Consider the following 21979-nt stretch of genomic DNA (forward strand, 5'->3'; position numbering starts at 1 on the left):
GTGGGTGAAGGAGCAAAAGTACTGGGGACAGATGAGGGGATGAAGTTCTGTCCCACCTGGGCCAATCACAATGAAAACACACACACACAAAAAAGTAAGTGACCAATATTTACATAAGCATCAATGACAAATTATTTTCTAACCTACAAACAGAATCACACAGACAATCTAAAGGCATGCCAAAGGAACAGACAACTAACGGCACTCTTTAACGAGGAGAGAAAAACAACATGTGAACGACAGCGACATTATGATAAAGCCTTTATGACGGGGAAAGAGAGAAGCTCAGTCGTGGGGTGAGAACTTTCAGGGATCTGGTGTTTATGAGCATTTACTTAGAAGTTGTAAAGAGCATACATTAGGGCTGGGCGATATGACCTCAAATCAATATCATGATTAATTGAACATTTGACCTCGATTACGATTAATGAACGATTATCTTGTTTTGTTTTTTTGCCCTCATAGTTCACTGACATGGTCTCTACTGTAAATAAGTTCAACTATTAAAGCTGGGATATGTTTTCTAATGAGAGAGTTCATATCTGATTCATTATTTTATAAGTAATTATATATAAGTTATTTATTGAACAATTTGAACTGAAATCAAAGAATCACTTGAAATGAAAACGACACATTTTAGTTTTAAAGTGGAAATTAACTTCTCTAAAACAGTAGAAAATAAATTACTTGCATTTTTTGCACGTGTTTGACTTCTTTTTGTTCAATGTCGTCTTCCCTAAAGACAAAATGTGACCAAACGACCGACATTGGACGTGTCGTCTCGTGAATCTGTACTTAAAATAATCTAAAAAATCTAAATGGGCAAGATCACATCGGTTAGAGGTTCTGAATGTCGGTTTCCATTAATTGCCCAGCCCTAGCATACATCAAATCAGATATGAGTAAAGTTATATCAAAATCTTTAATTTCCCATTAAGTAGTCGTAATCATTGATTTGCAGTTTTGCGTTCACTGTCCTCAAATAACAAAGAAGAATAAAAATGAACAGTTACTATTCTGGAAACAGGGGCGCAAAATGTAAGAATGTAGCCAAATCTTTAGTACAATCAGTCTCATGGTAGATTGTTGCCCATCCCTCTAACGGACCAATCAGCAAAGTTTACACAAGAAAAATGACGGACTTCCTACATTAGTTCCTTTTCAGTTTCTGGCTCAATTTGGTGTAAAGTGAACAACAGTGGTTCTGTTTTTGTTTAATCTGCCTATGATTCATTTAAAAGATTGTAAGTGCGCTTAAAGCAAGTTAAAACATCAATCCTGACAAAAATCAGTGCCAGTTAAATCGGGGTGGGTGACTTCTCCCGGTCAGAAAATGGAATAAAACATGCAAACATAACTACATGGTGGTTAACACCTGAGTGTGAGACAAACAAGCCAGGTTTACAAACGTGGTGTTAACTTAAGAGGTTCGGCTGGTTTGAGTGTGTGATGGGGTTAAATTCAGAAAGCATGCAGACAGGCAGACCGCCAAACACAAGGGCTGGACTTACTGCTGGACTTCCCCCAACACCTCCGCCCAGGTCTCCCCCCAGCTACAGGAGAGAAGAGAGGCCCCCAAAGACCGCATCACAGACAGACCAAAACACACAAACAAAGACAGAGACAGAGACTTTCTTAGCAACCGCAACCCATCAAGAGGAACCCTCACTTTGTGGGAAAATAGCAGCGTCACATGTTAAGTCAGACATGGAATAATAAGACCTTAAAAATCTGCAAGAAGGTTATGAAGAGGTCCAGTTATTCCAGCGGCTTGAAGAAGTGAAAGGCAACCGTTGACCGTGTAAGAACACAAAAAGCCTTCAAAAGGTTTTCAATATTTTTAAGCAGTTTAAAACATTTAAGAGATGTAATGGAAGTTTGTTATTTTGTTTAATAAAACGTTAAAATGCTCAAACAGCAAAGACAGCAGAATGTGCAGCAAGTCTTTGAAATGGAAGAAATGTATAATAATGTCGAAGCACGTCCCCCTTTATGAGAAAATAATACTGTTCTCTGTCCTCTCACTATGACCCAATCTTACACGCTTCTAACCATTAAATAACCATGAGACATCCTCAAATTAATTACAGATAAACTGTGTTCAGAATGCTGCAGAATACAGAGTTTAAAATCTGAGACCAATTATTGGTTGACCCAATCTGAAGATTCAAGGATGAGTCTGTCATTATTCTATTTTCTGTGTTTTTCTGGTACCTCATCCCTCTTGTTTCCCACCCACAGGGACATTTCAGCCTTTTAAATGGAAATCCTGTTTGTTTAATTACACCTCTGCTCTGCTGCAATCAAATTATCATCCAATGGACATGCCCCAACAAACCATGTTTCCGACCTGGTCCGTCCCATCGGTAAGCTGAGAGGAGTCTGAAGCCCCGTTAGGCTTCTCCTTCCTCTCTAAGGGGAATTGAATGTGCATGTGGGCGTGTCAGTGCGCGATCAAGCTCACCAAGCTGTCCAGGCCCCCTCCCAGAAGGTCAACTGCACCCATTTGCATGGAGGAGACCTGGGGCACATTGACTGGTGGGCCCAGGTCCAGGTTCAGCAGGTCACCCAGCAGGTCACCCTGGCTGGGGATCACATGTGGCTGATCGATGGCAGCTGCTGGCCCGCCGCTCACTGGGCTCTCCCCAGTATCGATGCTGTCAAAGGAGAAAGCAGAAGCACCGGTGAGGCTGCAGGCTCTGACGTGGAAAATCGACATATTCAAACGTTGGGCCCCTTGATGGGTCCTACCTGCTGTGCTGCACAGGAAGGTGCTTCCGGTGGATTCCGTGGCTGCCCTCAACAAAAGCGCTGGGAGGTTTGTGATAGACGGAGGCCAGGGAGCCGATATGGCAGATGAGCTCGTCCAGTAGGGTGGGCTCGATCAGGTCTGTCTCCTCTGAGATCAGGGGCTTCTCTGACAGCACCACCTCCTTGGCAGTCACAGGGTCGGTGGACAGCAGACGCCAGTAGATGTAGCCTCTATCACGCAGGTCAGGGTTGTCAGAGTCCTGCACAAGAGCAGAAAGTTACACACAGGCACTGTAAGTTCGATTTTTTGTTTGTTTCCCATTACACCTAATGACCAGTTGCCAAGAGGTGTCCAAATAAAGGAAGCAAAAAAAAAAACTTTAAAAAGGCGACAGAGAGCTTTGTTTCTAACATGTTCCTGTAGCTTTACACAAAAACTCAATCGGACAACTGCATTGAAGGAATAAAATATCTGACTTTAAACTGAAGCTTTTTCTAAAAAGAAGAAAGGGCCAGCAGATAATCTTGCCGTCATGTTGCCCGCCTCATGTTTTGAGGTTATACTCCTCGTCGCAGCGATTGTGTATTCAAATCTGACCTCAGGCCCCTTGCTGCATGTCATCCCCCACTCTCTCCTCCCAACATTTCCTGTCTCTCTTCAGCTCTCCTGTCTAATAAAAAGGCAACAATGGCCCTAAAAATAACAAAAAAAAGAAGACAGTCACCTGAGTGGCCAGGCTGAGAACCTGCTGCACCAGCTCCTGAGTCTCTGACGGCTTCTTAAGGAACAGCTTGACAATGGCGGTCAGCAGAGTGAGCTGGACCTGGAAATCAGAGCACACACTTTTAGTCAACATGTTATTATATTATTGTCTCATTGTAAAGTGCCCTCCGAAGTCTGTGAGAGGTGGACACAAGTTACATTTGAAAACAGCTTTTCTGACCAACCCACCTGAGTGCTCTCATCATGGAAGCCCTCGAGGAAGCTCTCCAGCAGCTCGTCAGCGTTGTCGATCCTCTCAGCGTACTCTCCAACAATCCAAATCATGGCAGCACGAGCATCCGGCTCATCGAGGGAGTCCAGATTCTCACACAATGTGGCAATGATGCTCTCATACCTGAATAACAGCAGTAAGTGGTCAGAATGAATGCAGGTCAAAGCAAAAACATGACCATGAATAAAACTCTCATGTGTATCAGACAACATGGAAATGACCCAGCATCTGAATAATCCTGGATGGATTATGAAAACCATCAACCATATCCAGGACTAGAACATGTGTCACCACTTATTTAACAGTTCTCAGCGGTTCAGAGGGAAACATACTTGTTGGGATATTTGCGGAAGATGTCCCTGATGACCACAATCGCCTCCTGAACAACATAGTTGACCTTGGTCTGGATCAGGTCCAGCAGGGTGCTGACACAGCGCTCAGCTGATTGCTGAAGAGGGAACAGGAAAGAGGCGCAGTGTCAACACTACTCTTAGTAAGGTCATAATAGCTCACACCACATCTTGTTTGCATTGGCCCAAAGTATTGTTAGATTAGGCGCCATGTGCGATAGCGGTCTCCTCTTTCAGAGTACGGATGAATTCTTTAAGCAAAGACTGAGTGAGCTGTTTGTTATTTATAATAGTCTCGTGGTCATGATTCTCACATCAGCTACGGTTTTATTTCTCACCTCCACTTTGATGGCACAGCGTCCGATAGCTCGCACAGCCTTGCGCACAAAGTCAACGTCCACCTCTGTTGCATATTCCTTCAGTTCAGCCAGCACCTGAGAATGAGAGAAAACAGCAGCTCACACATGTGTTGTCTTTCAGCCAGTGTGTGTGTTTTGCATGAATCATTAACAAAGTGTAAAAACAGAATTTCCCTTTCCGGGGATCAATAAAGTAAATCTTCTTCTTTTTATTAACACTTGACAACAATAAACAAATCTGGTTCACTTCAACACTGTCTGTATAGTGTTTCAGAAACACCCTGCTTCTCTTTAACCCAGACATTTTATATATTTTACTCCTTCCAACCTCCCTCTATGCACATGACAAGACTCATGTCTTAATAGTATTAACCTGAATTGTTTAATGACAGAGGAAAGCCCAGTAGCACAACTATCCTCCCAACAAGTTCTGCATGTTGTGTTTAAGGTACCTGAGCAATGTTGGCTTGAGAGGCCAAGCGAATCATGATGTCCAGTTTCTCCAGTTTCACATAGATCGGGTCGTTGTACTTGACGAAGAACACCTTGATCTCCTGCTTCAGGATCTCCGGCCTGCACAAAAAGCATTTAAAACATTCACACTGTAGCTCGACAGGAAAGTGTGTAAATATAGATATTTATTTCTATAAATAGAAACGCAAATCTAGAATATACTGAAATGCCTTAATTCATTTGTTTACATTTTCTCTAACAGGATTAAAAAAAAAAGGAATTGCAAGACATTGAGTATGTGATATTAAAATAATACTTGTAACATTATGAAGTTTACTGCAGGCAAAACAACAACATGAGCACGCACCTTTTCTGGACGATGAGGTTGATGTTCCTCAGAGCCACATACTGGACCTCAGGCTCTCCGGAGAGCAAGGTGACCAGCGGTGGGGATAACTTCTTAAGCAGGGTGTTGTAGTAGTCGGAGTCCTTGGGCAGCAGCTCTAAGAACTTCATCAGCACCTTCACAGCCGACAGCACCACGGCCGAGTTGGCGTGAGACAGCCGGGGAGTGACACGCTCACAGATGCTGAGAAAGGAGAGGAGGCAAAAGTAAAGAATCGGCCGGGTGTCATTATTCTGAATCAAGTAGGAGCGTCATAACTCAAAAAAAGAAAAGAGTATTGTTTGACTGCTGTTTGAGCTTTTATCGTTCATTTTCAGTATCAAGAATTAACAAGTAAAAAAAAAAAAAAAAACCTCTTTTGTTAAACAATTCAATGTGCATATTTTTTATGTCACAAGGTCCCCGATTCAAGTCTGGGTAGGGATTCTCCTCTCTACAGGTGCACGAAAATCAAGTCATTAAATCTTTAAACGCTAATAAATGAAGACTTTAGACTTCACTTTATTGTCTCCAAGGGGAAATTCTTTTCCACTTCACAGCACAGTTATGGACAGCACGCCGACAGATAATCACAGATGGACAAACACAACAAGATAACATGCATACAAATATATAGACAGAGTGGGACCGGGGTGTTTTTATTTTTGGCCTTTTGTTGAGGGCTGCCATGGCTGCAGGCACCAGGCTTTTGCCATATCGAGCCCTCCTGCACAACAGGGACCCGTACCTGCGTCCAGAGGGCATAATGGTGAAGTGGCAGTTGAGTGGGTGCGTGTTGTCCGGTGCTATTGTAAGTGCGATGCGTGAGATGGCCTTGAGATTGAGCTCTGACAGTGTGGGTGTGGGGAGACCAATTCATTTGGCAGCTATGTTTGTGACATGTGTGAGTTTGACCTGGTTTTCGACAGTGAGCATGTTAAAGAAGCAAGTGGAACAGTAGAGCAGGATGGGCTGGACAATACTTTGATACAATAGCAGGAGGAGATGGGGGGGCGGGGGGGTCCTTTGAAATGCCTACTTTTCTCTTTCCTTAGGGAAAAATCTATCAAGGAAGTTATATCTGTGATCTGGAGATATTTTCTCCAAACCTTCACAGTTTCAAATTCTTTTATAGCTGTCTCTTAAAGGAACAGCGTCAAGTCTGGATTATAACATTGGTAAGATTAGAGAGCTGACAGGGCAAGACAAAGTTTATACTATAGCTCTAAATTATTTTGGAAGTAACTGAAGGAACATTATAGCAGTGTGATCAGGAATAAATAAAATAGTTAGGTTGTCTTTACAGTGTCAGGGGCATTAAAGGAAAGTGAGTGTCTCTTCTATCATCATTCATTCATGATCAATCCGAACGAGCCTACATCCCAAACTTCAGTCACACAGTGAGAACTACCTCTGGGCCTCACGCTCATCCTTGGGATTGTAGTTAGACAAGCAGTCCAGGATGAAGATCTGTCCCCACTCTGTGCACTCGTTGAGAGCCGTCAGCAGCTTGTTGATGTTCTGGGGATTGAGATCCAGCAGGTTGCTGTTGGGGTGAGACTCACTGATCTCAGACAGGGCGGCGACTGCATTGGCCACAACCTGAAGGACAGAGGGCGTTGTGTGAGGAAAACCTTGGAAGGGAAACTCTGAAGCTGTTGGATATCAGAAGACATAGTTCGATATACCCAACAGTGTTTTGTTTAAGTTAAAGAGCTTATTATCGGAAGAAAAGCCTGACATAACCAAACTATCCCTTTAATACCGAAGCTACAGCAGGCAACACTATTTCATTAGAACTGTGGTTAACTTTACAAATGTTGATCATTACATGTCACTATATTTAACTAAAACACTCCTTTGAATGAAAATGTGTCTGATCTGTGTCTCTGAGCTCACGCCTCTTTGTATTTAGTTCTTTGAAAGAAGTCATCCGGTGGGAAACAAACAACCAATCAGGGTTAGCTTGTTTGCACATAATAAGCCAATCACAGCAACTCTGAGCAAACTAGCATCATCCAGCTTCTACATGACTTGTGTCGGCAGCTTCCTCTCTCTCTCTGAGAGCACAACGTCTGTGTAGACTGACTTTTCTGGAAGCTATGTTACTTGAATATCCCTGAGCTGTTAAGATATCGTCATCTCTATGTTGCTCAGAGCGCTCACACTAGTCAAACAAACTGGACTTTGAGGGTGAAGCGTTCTTAAGCATGGCACGGACTGTCTAGTGTGAGTGCACCCTAAAACACTTCAGCATCATCTTATCCCATTTATTGACAGTTTTGTTATTCGTTTTTTACCTTATTGCACTGGATTGTGTTGAATCTAAATCAAAAAGCTGTTTCACTGATTGGTTTTGGCATGAACGAAACACTAAAAGAAGAAACTGAGACCTACCATGGGATTTGAGTCAGCGATGAGATCTCTCAGAGAGTCCAGGAAGCCCTGGTCTTCTACCATCTGGGCGTTAATGTCGTGAAGTTTAGCCACACAAACAGCTGCCGTCTTCCTCACGTATGGATCCTCATCCTTCAGGCACTTCCTGAGCGGCTCACACAGATACTCAGTGATCTTGTCTACCCGGATGCAGCCCATGGTGCGGACGGCCAGAGCTCGGATCAGAGGGTTGGGGTCTTCACAGTCCTGAAGAGCAAGACCAGACAGTCAGTTTATTATTTCATTGAGACCTTTTACTGGATTTGTATAAATATCTATAACTCAGTTAGAGCAATTGCCACATCTTAAATGCATTCTTTATGTGTTCAGCATCATTTTTCATCTAATTAATGATCAATGACAGTCTCTTCTTTTATGTGTAATTTGTTGTAGTCACATTTTTTTTTTTACAGTGGATTCATATATCAATATAAAAAAATTCTAAGAGTTGAAAAAAAACAAATCGAGTTCATTTGGGGCCTTGCCTTGACAAAGCTGTTGACGGCCATGATGGCCATGTCCGGCTGGCTCTTGGCGTAGTTCATCAAATAGAGATAGACCAGCTTCTTCAGCTCCAGGTTGTCGGTCTGCATGCAGTTCACCACATCTGGGAACAAAGAGCTGGAAGCACCGCAAGAGGTTTTTGTCAGACTCAAGAGTATTATGTTTCAAGGATCTTTTCTTCATCTTAGTGTTACATAAATTCATTCACAAAGTCGGCCTAATGGCCATTATAATCTATTATCAGAAGTGTGGTTCAGAAGGTCTGAAAATGGAAAAAGGAGTACGCTTCTTATTGGGGTTTTCAAAATTGATGCCTGATTTTAAAAGCTGTTTCTGCATTCCTTACTTTCCTTTTCACAACACTGTGTTGACTTAACAATTAACTGCTAATGCTTTAGCACAGAGTTCTTGCTTATTTTTCCACTGCATTGACCAATCAAAATAATTCCAGGAGCTGAGTCACTACAGTAGCCACAAAGATTACAGTTTTTCAAGAATAAACCGGTGCTAAAAGTATGAAGAAAAACAATATCAGATGAGAAATTCCTCATAAGTTGGCCTCATTTTGATCTGCTGGACATGGTTAATGATTCAGATCACTGACTGGTTGATGTCAGAGTTTAAATGTGTGAGTGTTACCTGACATCCTTGCCAACAGTCATGGCAGCGATGACCTTCTTCACTGCCTCTTTTCTCTTCTCCTTCTTCTCATTGTTCAGCTCTGCCTTCAGTTCAAAGATCTCCCCTGCGAGACGAATCACACAGCACATTGACAGCGGCACAAACTGAAGAAATTTGATTTTGACTTCAAGAAATTCAAAGAAATAGAATGTTTAAGGATTCAATTATTCATTCAGCACTCAGCTACACCAGCTCTTTCCTTGCTCACCTTTTTTGTTCGTCGTGAAATATTTGGAATCCGTCATGATTGCGGTCCTTTAAGCCTGTGCAGAGGAAATACACTGCATTATTTGAAACATTCATGTGTTAATAATAATAATAATAATAATAATAATAATAATAACAACTTTATTTATATAGCACCTTTTAAAACACAGGATTACAAAGTGCTTTGACAAACAGCAAAAACAAGAACAAACTAAACCAAACACAGAAGAACATAAACAACAGCAAGAACATAACAAATGCAAAATACTAAAAATAATGAACCGCTCCAGAAGAAACACGCACAGTGACACCTCGACTTTCACAATCATGGTGCACATCAGAAAACACAGAGCAATCTGTACAGACAAACATGCACAGAAAAAATGGTTTATACTGAAGAGCTCAATGTCTTTCAATGGGTCACTATTACAGAGTTTTTGGAGAGTGACATTTATCCCATGAGACAGTCTGTTGGATTGGGAGTAACAACCACTCTCTCCCTCTGAATTGGTAGGAAATGCAAGCTTGCAGTACCAGACCGCCAAGTAGTGCATATGATTTATATTCAAATACTAGGTTGCAACACTCTGACAAGTTCCAAACTGTAGGAAGGAGTGTCAGCACTTTTTATCTGCAGCTTTATGACATGGTTCACACACGAGTTCATGGTGGGAGTGGTGAAAAGCACAGACTGAAGAGCGTCTGCATAAACAAAAAGGAGCATAACATGATATTTTGCTTCCAGCTGAATAAACAAGTATCAGGGAAGAAATGTTTTTCCAAGTCTAATGTGGAAGAACATGACTGAACCGGTAAAAGGTTCTGATCTCATCCCCACTCAACATCTTTGGGATAACCAAAACCTCCAGCTGTATCATCCAACATCTGGTCCAACCTCACAGACACTGCTGTGACTCGGGGGGGAAAATAACCCTTTGCAGTTCCACAATGTTTTGCGTCGCTTGTCAGATAAAATGCGAAGGACCTGTGTCATCGATATCTCACCCAGTTTCTATGCTCCTTATATCTGGAACAAAGATATAAAGATATATAATTAAACAATTTTAATAAGGTTTTAAATTTTAACTCTGCACTTTAACTTTTATTATATATTTTTACTTTATTTATTTCAATTAATTTCATTTGAATTATTTTTATTTGAACATATTTTTCAGATGTAATAATTCCCATGATTTTTTTTTATTATTATATTTATTATTGTATTTTGTATTTTTTTATGTTCTATTTTAATGTTTATTTTCTTACCTCTGTCATGCTGTTTTTTGATGTCTTGTGTGAAGCACTTTGAATTGCCTTGTTGTTTAAAAGGTGCTGTAGAAATAAACTTGCCTGACGTTTTAAAATTCCTTCGCTAAAATATGCAACTGAACGCATCTTAACGTAAACACAGATAGCTTGTTAGCACTGCGTCTTAACATCATCACACCTTTCCTTGTTGAATAACAGCTAAGTTTAGCCCTTATTAGTCATGACAGGTGCATTCCTGGGCTGGTTGTGATACAGTTTGGCCTCTTTTAAAGGATTAAATCGCAGCATAGCGGGTTTCCCCTTCAGCCTTTAACAGTGTCGTTAGCCTGCTGCATGCTAACATTAAATGCACCCGGCGGCTCAATGAAAACCGATAAAGTCACTTCTACTCCTCAGCGGGGGGGAAACAAACAAACGTGCAATTTCCAGCATCGGCAAGGCTGCTAGATCTGCACAAGTTACCGGTTGGAGTTTTAATATTAAAGCATTAAATCTGACATTAAATCAGATGAGTGATCAGCGGCCCAGTTTTCTCTGCTGCCGACAGGATGTTCAGTCTGCGATCAGCTGACCGATAAACACCAGAAACACATAAATACAGACATCATGTTGGGACACATTTAGAAAGGTTAAGTATGTCAGATACCTTGTGGAGTGTAAGTCAGCGGGAAAAGTGTCCGGTGGGTGCAAGACGCAGGTTTGGTCCTTTGCCTTGTTGGAGGAAGATGGAGAATCTGGATCGTAATGGTACGTTCACGGTCATAGGAACCTGGACAACTTCCCTCCTGAGACGAGACCCTTATAAAGTTTTTGCATTGAAAGATCTTTTGTAGATCATGTATTTTCTGGTTGCAACAAATCAGTACGACGGAGCTTTCTCCTTCTCCACGGTAATAGTTTGTATTTCTGTGGTTGGGATCCGCACATAGCTTACAATGCATCATTTATGTATTTATGTGCTGCAAGGTCACCGGGGGAAATGACACCGCCCACGATGGGACTGTGTGGGGATGATGTGGACGGATTCATCGATTTCAATGTCATGAAGGTACACTGGTAAAATAGAAAAGCGCACCTCCTCCGGTCCAAACTGAGACTGTGTTGTCCTTTTATATGATTAGTATAAGGCGGGACTACTTACTGTTCTACAATTTCCTACAGTCATGAATGTAACACACGAAAGGGACTCTTGCCAGAGATGTCAAAATGATATCCTGCGTGTCAGTGAAACTACAATAATGAAGTGTCTGATTGTCCACTTGGCTACTAGCTATCTGCTTCTTATATAGGAAATACTCAGACTGTATATGTTAAATCACCCAGAACCTAAAACACAACAATAATACTTAAGTGTGAGTCTGTCAGGTTTTCTGTTTATTATAGTAACTTTAAAAAATCCTGTCTGTTCTGTGGTAAACATTCAGGAGGAAACATTTTTAATATTTCTATGCAAAACCTACAAGGCAAGTATTCTGTTTAGAATTTTAATGACATCTCCAATTTACATTTAAGTGAAAAAACAACTTTATACTAGAGCAAAAATGATTAATATGCCTAAAAATACCAATATGAAAGACAGAAATTAAACTCTAAAAAAAAAAAAATGTTCCTCAATGTTTACAGGCATTACAGTTTCTAACAGAATAAATTTGTCTAGAATAATAATCTTAGTCAAATAGACTTCATACATCCAACACAATTTGTGGTGATGCCACACATAGAAGGCATAGCTTTTCTCTTTTTCTTTACTGTAAAAAAAAAAAAGATCAACCCTCCAAACATGTAAACTGTCTTTACATTAAAAAAAAATACTGTAATTCTTCTGTCTGACTCTAACAGTACGTTCTGTCTACTGTTATCAGCCAAACGTGGTAAATGTGCACATTTTGATTAAAGGCAAACTCAGTGTCTCTTGTAATGTCGCCTCTTTTCTTAACCTTTAATTGGCTGTTTTCAGGTGTTTTTAAACGACTTTCTCGTTTATGCCGATGATTCAATCTGGAGTTGGGAGGTGGCGTTGATCAGGTCTCTAGGAAGACCTTCTCTGGCATCTTGCATCTTTTTCCTGGCTCTCTGGAAGGCCTCTGACGGAGAGAGAAAAAAATCAAATAAACACAATTAAAAATAGATCGCATATACAGTATATATATATATTTATATTTTTCCTCTTTAAACTTCATTAGTTTTTATGTTTGTTTAGTCTTTGGTTTGGATAAAAGCGTCTGCTAAGTGAATTGTAGTCATTTCTGGCAAATTGTCCAAAATAAAAGTGATTCTGACCACCATTGTTTATATATTATTTAGACTCCACTGTCCATAATGCAAGGAAAGCTAATTATTTTATTAATGTTGATCTGTTGCTGCGATCAAAGAGAGTTTATTGGCGATGCTCTTTGCTCAAAAGAAAGATCAACATTTTAAATATAATGGGTTTTATGAGATTGAACAAACTTGTGTCCAGTAACATATCAAGCATGCTTTCAAGTACTTTTTTAAAACAATGTTTATTAAAACAGCATTAATGAGTTTAAATTTAGTTTTAATTGAATGTCTTTACCCAGGATGGTACAAACAGCTCCTTGCTGACTGAATCCTCCCAGCTGATCAAACACTCTCTGCCTCCTCTTTTTCAACATGGTGGCATCGACAAAGGCCCTGAAATGTACACAACACGTACATAAACAACTACTGTGTAGAAAATCAAAACATGTAATAGTGTGATATTTGCTACTGATTAATAAAACATTAAGAAACACACACACACTTTTGATTTTCTATAAATTCTCCTTTACACTTACAGCCACTGTGGACATTGACAGAAACACCTGGCCCACACTTTTCAGTCAAACAGCTCTTACCTGGCTTGCTGGATGCAGTGCAGGTTAAAGGTGACACTTCCTGTGGTTTCTGTTGTAAATCCAAAGCGACTCAGCCGCTCTCCCTGCAGCCACACATGAAAGTGGAAGAATAAGAAAAACGTTCTGTCTTGTTATTGGAAAAAACATGGACTTTAAAAATCCACTTTCCAAAATAATTGGTAAAGTAATTTGCTCATAAGGAAACGTGTACCAAAAAACACAAATGTTTTGCATCTTTTGGATTAACTGAATTTAAGAAGAAACATGTACATTTTCTTAAAAACTCCACGGGTACTTCTAAATACCATCTAATAATATGATATAAAACTGTTTATTTTAAGGAATTATAAATGACATGGTGTCATTTTAGTCGCTGAGGAGTGATCCTATTTGGACTTCCTATAAAGTGTTGCCTACATGCAGATATATTTTCAAATTATTCGGTAAAAACGTAATTATAAAAAAACTTTGAAATTGTTCGTATCCATTCATTTACCAAGACTTTCCACAAAGGTTCAAAGCTACCTTGAATGTCCCTGGTATCCTGACGTAGCTGTGGTCTTCAAGCTCTGGAGAACCTCCGATAAAGAATCGTCTCAGAGCAGAGACGGTTCCTGTCTGAAGGGGTCTCCATGTATGGCATGTTAGTGTATGTTTACCTGGAACACAAAAAAAACATAGAAAATAAGACCTAGGGCTTGAGACTGTCCACAAAGCTATAAAACATTTAGCTTCTTAGTTTTGAAGGTTGTTCCTGTGTTTTGGTCAGCATTCATAGCAGCAGATACATTTACACCTTCCTCTTTATTTTGAATGGATACACCATTTGTAAATGTGAATAAAAGCTGAAAAAAACTTTAAATGATTTGAACAACAGCATATAACAACAAATGTTTCTATTAGTTGATTGTTCAATTGAATTTTACATTAGAAAAAGAAAAAACTGGTTTGTTCCAGTTTGTAAAATGTCAGTAATTGGCTTTCATAGAAAAAATTACAATAAAAAACGAACTGTTCAAGGCAGCCTTTATTGTAATTCAACAACCTGGAATTGAAAATGTGAAATGCAAAAAGCATACCAGGCATTGCAGGAAAAAGCAGATAGCCGTAACCTTCAGTCCGATAGCGCTGCCAGGAGTCCAGAGACAGAACTTTGAAGTAGAGCACTGGCCACTGGAGAACTGACTCTGAAACCAAAAGAAAACTCAAAGTTCAGACTAAACTCATAAATGTATAAATGTACCTTTAAAATAAATACATCACTAGAATCAAAATGAACCAAACATCATATTTCATAGATGATACTGACCTTCACTCTCTTTTTCACACATGTAGAACGCCTCAAAGCTGAAGGGGAAACTGAAGAAAGCTACATTTTCCTGTTGGCAGAAAACAATACTTTTTTTTAGGGTTCAATCAATCTCAGTGAGAGTGCTCTGAAGCTTTTCTCTTATTTAAACATTATACAAACCTTCCCTAATGTTTTAGTCCGGCAGGTTTGGGTTACCCCAGAGAGAGACTGAAATGGCAAACTGGACCAATCTGAAACCGGAGAGAATCATAGAAGTAGAAGTTAGAGTAGTTTATTTGATTTTATCACAACAGTTAAAACTACTTTCTTAAACTGCATGTGACTTACTGTTGGGCAGCTCCATGAAGAAGTGGATGTATAAATTATCATATTCAAATCCTTTGGCTGAGACTGGAAAAAGGAGAATAAAAGAAAGACAAACTTATTAAAGACATTTCATAAATATGAAGAGTTGTGATGACCACTGATCTCCTACTCACCAATCTCTCCATGCATCACATAGCGCAGAATACCAGCAGGAGGCTGAGGAAGAGGCATGAAGTACTTATCAGACTGAGCAAGATCAAGCAAAATGTCAACTTGTTTTGAACTTGATTCTATTTGTCGTCATATATGACTTAAAACTGAATAACTTTAAGGCTTTAGACCATTGTTTGAACAAAGCAAGCTATTTAAATGATTCACTCTGACCTAAAGCCCTAATAGAAGTCAGCTCCTGTGATAATATAATGAAGACTCACCATTTCAAAGTCTTGACCAACAAGGCTGTTGAGGTACTCCTTGTGTCGTATGTACAGCTACATAAAGAGAAAAAGTGAACGTTATAAGTGGTATTACGCTGCCTCCATAAACGGTAAAATCAAAATGAACATTTAAGGCTGTTCTCTTCAGCTCTGCTCTGGTTGTGGAGGAAGTGTGACTGAGGTGAACTCACATCTTTGTACATGTTCTGCTCCTTCTCCGTTTCCTCTGGTTTCATGGCTGTAGATACATTCTCCAGAGTGAGACGCCAAACTTCTCTCCGCTCGCCCTCGGTTACGATCCTGCACACCACAAAGCACAAACAGGTTTTCATATAGTTCATAATGGGTGTTTTTGTGTAATCATATCGGATATGAACCTCAAGTTAAAAAATCTAATTTATAATGCCACAATTTACCACTCAGGTGTTGAAAGGTCTATGGTAGGCACTCCCTCTAGAGGGATTGACTAGTACCTATTTTGAACAAGTATAAATAAGTCCCACCTGTGTATATTTGAATAAATCGTCCGTGTTGCAATTAAAAAACTATTTTGGAGTTCTGTCTTTACCGTTTTTCTTTCTTATAGTTTGCCCATAAACCATGATGTACATATTATAACAGTTTCTTTCTTTTTAATGATTCATCAAAGACCATACAATATCAGTCTAGACTCTAGACATGTGGGCTAAAGTGGTGGACCTTTAACTGTCTGTGTGGCTCAAATCCTATTACAGCTTTAACTGGTGAAGCGGTTCATGTTGAGATGATATAAAAACTAAATATACACACGGTCTCAGTCCTGTTGTGAACTTGCCTGTAGGGCTCTTTGCCTTTGTTGAAGTCGGGTTTTACGATGACTGTTCCGTTGCCGTCGGTTTTTATGGTTAGCAGCAAACATTCACTCTCTTTCTGGCCAAGTCTGGAAATACACAGACACAGAGAATCACAAAAGAGGTACACACCTGAGTTAATCAACGCAGCGTACTTGTAGCAAAAGGTTCCTTCGCTCATTTTCTGAACTTCTAAATCTCCCACACATCAGAATTTATACAATTTTATAGCCTATTTGTTCTCATCATCCTCTTAACTGGTAGAAACATGAGATCAGATCCATGATCAGAGTCTGAGTATTTTTTCAGGATAAGGAAAAAAAACAACTTTTGATGAATGTGAAGCATTAAAATCGATATTCTTTGGGGTCAGCTGAACCATATTTGGAGATGGTCTCAGGAACTTTGTTGTTGGATTTCATCCCCATGTTAATGACACCCACAGAGTGTGACCATATCCTCAAGGAAAATGTGTATTAAAAGGTTGTTTATCTGTGCTGCTAAGTATCACAAGCCATTAAAAAATAGTTAATAGGCAGGGTACATACAGAACATCGCTGCCAAACCATGTTTACTGACTCGAGTCTTACCTTCCAGGAGGGCTCAGGTCCCCCATGATGTGCATGGTCTGCATGGTATTATTCACCACATGGCTGTTTTTCACAAACTCCTCTGTGGGCTCCCACGTAATGATCTTTGATTTAGGGACAGTTGAATCCCTGCAAAGTTCAACACACCATCATAACTCTGACATAAATGTTTGAAACATTTAAACATACAAGTTTAAACTTCCAGGACAAACAATCATTACAAATCAAAGTTTCTTGAATACATTTGATCTCATCTGCATTGAATGTCGACAATTATATGCAACTACTTTACATATTAAAGAGAGAAGCTAAGCTAAAAGGGGATTCTCTTTTTAACATGTGTTTTGAGAATACAGTCTTTCCCTATGAGTCCATTTAAAGAAGTGAGCTGGTTCTCTACTCACATGGTGCGTCTTTCCTGCCGTCTGTGTCTCACACTGGCCATCCTCTCAGCCAGGAATGTGGGGCGGGATACGGAGGTGGTCAGTAAGTCAGCGGCTTGCTGCTTTAAGGTTAAAAAAACAACAAGCTAATTAAAAACACAGATAGAAATAAGAATGATAGAACCTGAGGTTTCACAAAGAAAGGAATTGCTTTAAAGCTCTTCTGACATGTTTGCTGGTTAGACATGATGTTTAAGAGTGATTCACAATCTGCGTAATGCGTCACTAAACACACTGGACTGTTACAAAAAGACAAAGTTAAATCTGCTTATGCTTGTCAGGCGATAAAGCTAATGTGGTCAGATGTGGACATAGCTGCAGAAATGTTCGCTTACATGACAGTGAAACACACTTTGTTGAAAACAGTGCTGTTTTACAACATATGTTTAACATACTTTTACAGCTACTTTGTATGATTTAAATAAAGATTGTATTGTGAAGTGAAGAAACCTTAGCAACAAATAGGACTTGACTTAAAAGACTGCGATGTAGATTAAGGTAAAAAAAAAGAAACTCACCCACTGACTTTATTTTTAATGACTTAATCATGCTTGACTAAATTCTGTTTTGTGTATGAAAATGTAAAATATAAAGTTTATTGTGAATTTCTGGAAACAGTTCATGAAACTGAAAAATGCAAAACAACATACCATTTGGTTGAATGGAAGGCAGTTAGTGTAGCGGTCATGATCGGTGTATGTAAAAATTCTGTGATTTCTTCTGCCCTTTGACCTCTTCAGGGCCTTGACCTCTGTGTGGTACTGACGGTCCAGAGGGGTCTGACATGCTGCCTCATTCTGGAAAAGTTCCATCTCATACTGGGCGCACATACAGAGACAAAGAGAGGATGGTGAGGTGTCAGGCTTCTTCAATAGGAGACAAAGGTAAAAAATCAAAATGTGTGCACTTCTAAGCTAAATGAAATCTATCAGTATAGTTTGCTATTTAACTCCTAACCCCCCCCCCCCCCCCCCCCCAACACACACCAACACACACCAACACACACCAACACACACCTCTCACCCAATGCAGACTCTCAGCTGTGAACTTTGATGTTTGTTACTTCCTTCCATTCACCATGCACCTTAACTGCCTCTGCTTTATCTGGTCTCATGCACTACATCACTTTATTCTATTCTTTCTATTTCAGTATTCATCCAGTTCTGGTTACTTTATTCCTGTTGTTTCTTATCCATCATTGCACTACGGTCACTTTATTTATCTCATTTTTACCTTTACAGTTATATTGTATATATGAGTTCTGTTGTTCCGTTATTCACCATGCACCTTTATAACTTATCATTTAGTATTTAGCCTACTTGCACATAGCTCTGTATAGATATGTTTATTTCTCGTTTACTGCACATAGTTCTGTTTACATCTGTTTACATCTGTTAGTCCGATCACTGTCCACTTATATCTACTCTTTTATATTTTGTATTTTTAAGTTAAGTTTAAGCTTTAAGTTGTATTTATATTGACACTTTATATTTAGGTTAAAATGTTTCGTACTTGCACTGTTGTTAATTTACCGCTCTGTGTGCCTTTGAATTGCCCCCCGGGGACATTTTTTTGAATTGAATTGAATTGAATCAGGTTCTACCTGACTGAAGAGTTTCTCCTGCCAGCCCACCTCCAGCTCCTCTTCATTATCACCTAGTGACAGAGAAACAAAGTTACTAAAATGTGATTTGAAGGAAACATCCACCCTAAAACATGCATACATGTTGTACTGAAGTTAGACACTACATCCATTCCTGTAACAGTGTTGGTTTGCAACGATATAAGTACTTTCTGGGGACAGCAAATAAACAAAAACAACACAAAATAACTCCAATATACCACAAAGAGACAATCAGTCAGACAGACAGTCAAGATACATAATATTTTATATACTAAGTACTTCTTGTTACCTGCCAGCTCAATAGCTCATCTGCAAACAAAACTCAGTATGTTCTGACAAGTTTGAAAGTCGAGAAATGAAATGTAGAAATTACAATTGACTGAATTGAATTTATTTATTTTAATAGGGACAATGCAATTTAACATAATTTCAACACAAAGCATGAAACTGCTGCATAAAGAGTATATAGCTATTGTTAATTTCCCACTCGTGTCCCCAGTTGGGCCTTTGTGTAAACAAACAGATTAAAATGTGCAACATTCAGTTAGATAAAACCCCATAACACTTTATGAGGATACATTAAAATACATGTACAACAAGACAAATGCTATAAAACCAGTTTAAAATAAAGTTTGAAGATACTATTTAACAGTGGGTTGAGCCAGCATTTCACCTGGTTGGAAAAAGATTTTAAGTCCGGTGATTACAAGAAATCAACCAGAGGAGATTTAAAGTTAAAGAAAATTGTGCAACATCATGTCTACAGTACAAAAGATAAAATGACTTGTTATCATCCATTACCATCAGAATAAATGTACCTGTGTGACTTTTTGAGGTGAGGGTCTCCAGCTCGATGTCTCCTCTGTCTCTCTGGGACAGAACCTGCTGCTGAAGGTGCTGAGAGAGGGCAGCTGTAGAGGTCACCCTCTCTATCCGGACCCTCAAGTTAGGAAACAAACATCTTGTTGAAATCACGTGTACTGATATTAAAGTAAATTCCTTCACTAAAGCAGGAAACACGGCAGCAGACAGTAAATCAATCCAACACTGTGATTATCATTAAACTCACTGGTTTGGTAGCTGAGCTCATTTTGGCGTCACCATCAGTTACTTACTTTATTCTTAAGTTTTTAACAGCATCCCGGGACCGAAACACAGCTTCCCCGGTGTCCGTGTTCCAACAGTCTGCCATTAATATTTAGATGTTTGTTTTTAATGTGAGTTAGCAGAAGCGATCAGCTCTACAGTAAACACATCAGAAGCTTTTGTCCCTGTCGACTTTAAACGACAATATGTTTTTTATAAAATAATCCCTAGCAGCGTTTGCAGATGAGAATTACTGTCAGAAAAAAAAGCGCGAATGTTATAAGTAAAATCTACCAAAGGAAGATAAATATTCAAGCACAAAGCACGGCTTAAAGATAGTTGTCGTTGCCATAGAAATATGGGTAGTTCTTCTTCTTTTGTTGATATCTTTGGCGGTTTGCTAACCATCTTTCATGAGCATTACCGCCCCCTACCGGCGCAGTCTAAAAGAGCCAAAGTCTCTTCACTGATATTACAGACTGTAAAGTATGACTCATATAAACCAATTATTATATATAAATTATATAAATCTGACTGTAATTCCTAGTTTGATATTTTGATATTTAGTTCATCATAGAACAATGTAAAAAAAAATTACATGAGTATATTATCTTCCTGCTAGTTGAGACTTAATGGATCGATAATAAAATGAAAAAAAATAAATATATATTTATATATTTTTTCATTTTATAAAATGAAGAAAATGAAAAAAAAAAAATATATATATATATATATAACAAAAAAAAAATATTTTTTATATATTTTTTTTTTTCATTTTATTATCGATCCATTAAGTTTCAACTAGCAGGAAGATAATATACTTATGTAACTTTTTTTTTACATTGTTCTATGATGAACTAAATATCAAAATATCAAACTAGGAATTACAGTCAGATTTATTTTGTTGTTCCACATTCTGTTCAAAAAGCTTTTAGGTGTAAAGTTCTTGCTGGAATAGTTCACCTGTTCATATCAGATCTATTTTTTTACTTTGTTTGTTTAACAATCATTTGTCTTCTTTCCCCTTGTTTATCAAAGCCCTCAACACTAAGCTGTAAAGTTTATGTGTGTGTGTGTTTGTGTATGAGTGTGTAGGTACAAGTGAGTGTGTAGTGTAGATGTGTAGCTGTACCTGCAGTTGCTCACCACTGTTCTTAATGTTTACATATTTATGGTTTTACTTATTTACTACATATGGAATTTAATAATTATTTAACTGGACATGTTTTACTGATGAATTAATGTACTTTGATGTTTCGTTACTGCATCAGAGCACCGTGAAGTCCAAAGAAAATGTCCTACTGGGACAATAAAGTTAATCTTATCTCATCTTGTATTATTATATCTTTCTCAGTGAAGGGGTGTTCTAACACTGATTTTAACACTAACACTGTCACTGTCTATTTGTATTTGTATTTACTTATAATAATGTGTTCCGCTCATATTCTTTCATTTGATATTGCTGGCCTCTTTGTCCATCATTTGGTTGTAATGTTTTTCATCCGCTACTTTTTTATTTTTATTTTTTATTATTATTTTTTTTATATTCAGGTCTAATGACAGATTTTTTTCCTCAACTGTTTATAGGTTCTTGTTTAAATTACACATATATATTTTTTTATCTCTGTACGGGTTATGTACATTTCTTGTATATGTCTATTTTTAATTGCACAGTTTAAATTTGATTCATCTAGGGGGATTCTTTAAAAAAAAAAATTCAGGTTAATATATATGTATGGGGAGGGGGGCGTTGGTTTTGTGGTTTATTTGTAACAAATGTTTCATGTCATGTACGTCTTTGTAACCTGCTACTGGATGCTTTGACTTTCCCTCGGGATCAATAAAGTATCTATCTATCTATCTATCTATCTATCTATCTATCTATCTTTCTATCTATCTATCTATCTATCTATCTATCTATCTATCTATCTTTGTTTGATTTTAGTGGGTTTCTTTTTGTTGTCTTTTTCTGTGTTATTTAAACACTTTTTCTTTTTTTTTAAATATTCCGTTCTTTTCTTTTTTAATTGTTGTCCATTTTCATGTAAAGCTGTACATTTTCTTCTGTTGGGACCTGCTTAAAATCGAAATATTACATTTCCA

General features: G+C 38.6%; 2 protein-coding genes across 4 annotated transcripts in view; both read right to left on the reverse strand.

The window, feature by feature from the left end:
- Positions 1–11179, reverse strand: part of ap2b1 (adaptor related protein complex 2 subunit beta 1) — a 17882-nt gene extending 6703 nt beyond the window's left edge. The window contains exons 1-16 of one of the 3 annotated variants that reach the window (XM_020640516.3): positions 11037–11178; positions 9123–9177; positions 8873–8978; positions 8215–8350; positions 7691–7936; positions 6705–6895; positions 5276–5497; positions 4908–5028; positions 4435–4530; positions 4079–4194; positions 3704–3869; positions 3477–3575; positions 2752–3011; positions 2465–2657; positions 1512–1553; positions 1–56 (exon numbers count right to left, since the gene is read on the reverse strand). The exon at positions 1–56 is cut by the window's left edge and continues 97 nt beyond it. In XM_020640516.3, coding sequence (XP_020496172.1) covers positions 1–56; positions 1512–1553; positions 2465–2657; positions 2752–3011; positions 3477–3575; positions 3704–3869; positions 4079–4194; positions 4435–4530; positions 4908–5028; positions 5276–5497; positions 6705–6895; positions 7691–7936; positions 8215–8350; positions 8873–8978; positions 9123–9159 — 2087 coding nt within the window. In that variant the 5' untranslated portion in view covers positions 9160–9177; positions 11037–11178. Of the gene's footprint in view, positions 57–1511; positions 1554–2464; positions 2658–2751; positions 3012–3476; positions 3576–3703; positions 3870–4078; positions 4195–4434; positions 4531–4907; positions 5029–5275; positions 5498–6704; positions 6896–7690; positions 7937–8214; positions 8351–8872; positions 8981–9122; positions 9178–11036 lie in introns of those variants that run through there. The other 2 variants (XM_020640517.3, XM_065962713.1) reach the window with 2 other exon arrangements.
- Positions 11180–11652: 473 nt separating this feature from the next.
- On the reverse strand, positions 11653–20243 carry mks1 (MKS transition zone complex subunit 1). Its single transcript, XM_020640561.3, has 18 exons — positions 19906–20243; positions 19609–19730; positions 18770–18822; positions 17817–17984; positions 17128–17228; positions 16724–16852; positions 16118–16222; positions 15495–15603; positions 15301–15357; positions 15040–15082; positions 14888–14950; positions 14720–14790; positions 14558–14627; positions 14328–14435; positions 13774–13907; positions 13249–13331; positions 12948–13045; positions 11653–12474 (listed from the first exon to the last, which is right to left on the reverse strand). The coding sequence occupies exons 1-18, from the start codon at positions 19980–19982 to the stop codon at positions 12371–12373; spliced, it is 1695 nt and encodes a 564-aa protein (XP_020496217.1). The 5' UTR covers positions 19983–20243; the 3' UTR covers positions 11653–12370.
- Between the last annotated feature and the right edge of the window lie 1736 nt (positions 20244–21979).

This window comes from Labrus bergylta, chromosome 14, assembly GCF_963930695.1.
Source record: "Labrus bergylta chromosome 14, fLabBer1.1, whole genome shotgun sequence".
Taxonomy (NCBI): Eukaryota; Metazoa; Chordata; class Actinopteri; order Labriformes; family Labridae; genus Labrus; species Labrus bergylta.

What these genes read in the sequence shown, in the direction of transcription:
- mks1 (XM_020640561.3), bottom strand. Translation starts at nt 19,982, where the DNA reads ATGGCAGACTGTTGGAACACGGACACCGGGGAAGCTGTGTTTCGGTCC. An exon ending in GCCTTCCATTCAACCAAATG is followed by an intron (nt 17,229 to 17,816) that starts GTATGTTGTTTT and finishes TTAACCTTAAAG; the next exon opens with CAGCAAGCCGCTGACTTACT. An exon ending in AAAGGCAAAGAGCCCTACAG is followed by an intron (nt 15,604 to 16,117) that starts GCAAGTTCACAA and finishes TGTGGTGTGCAG; the next exon opens with GATCGTAACCGAGGGCGAGC.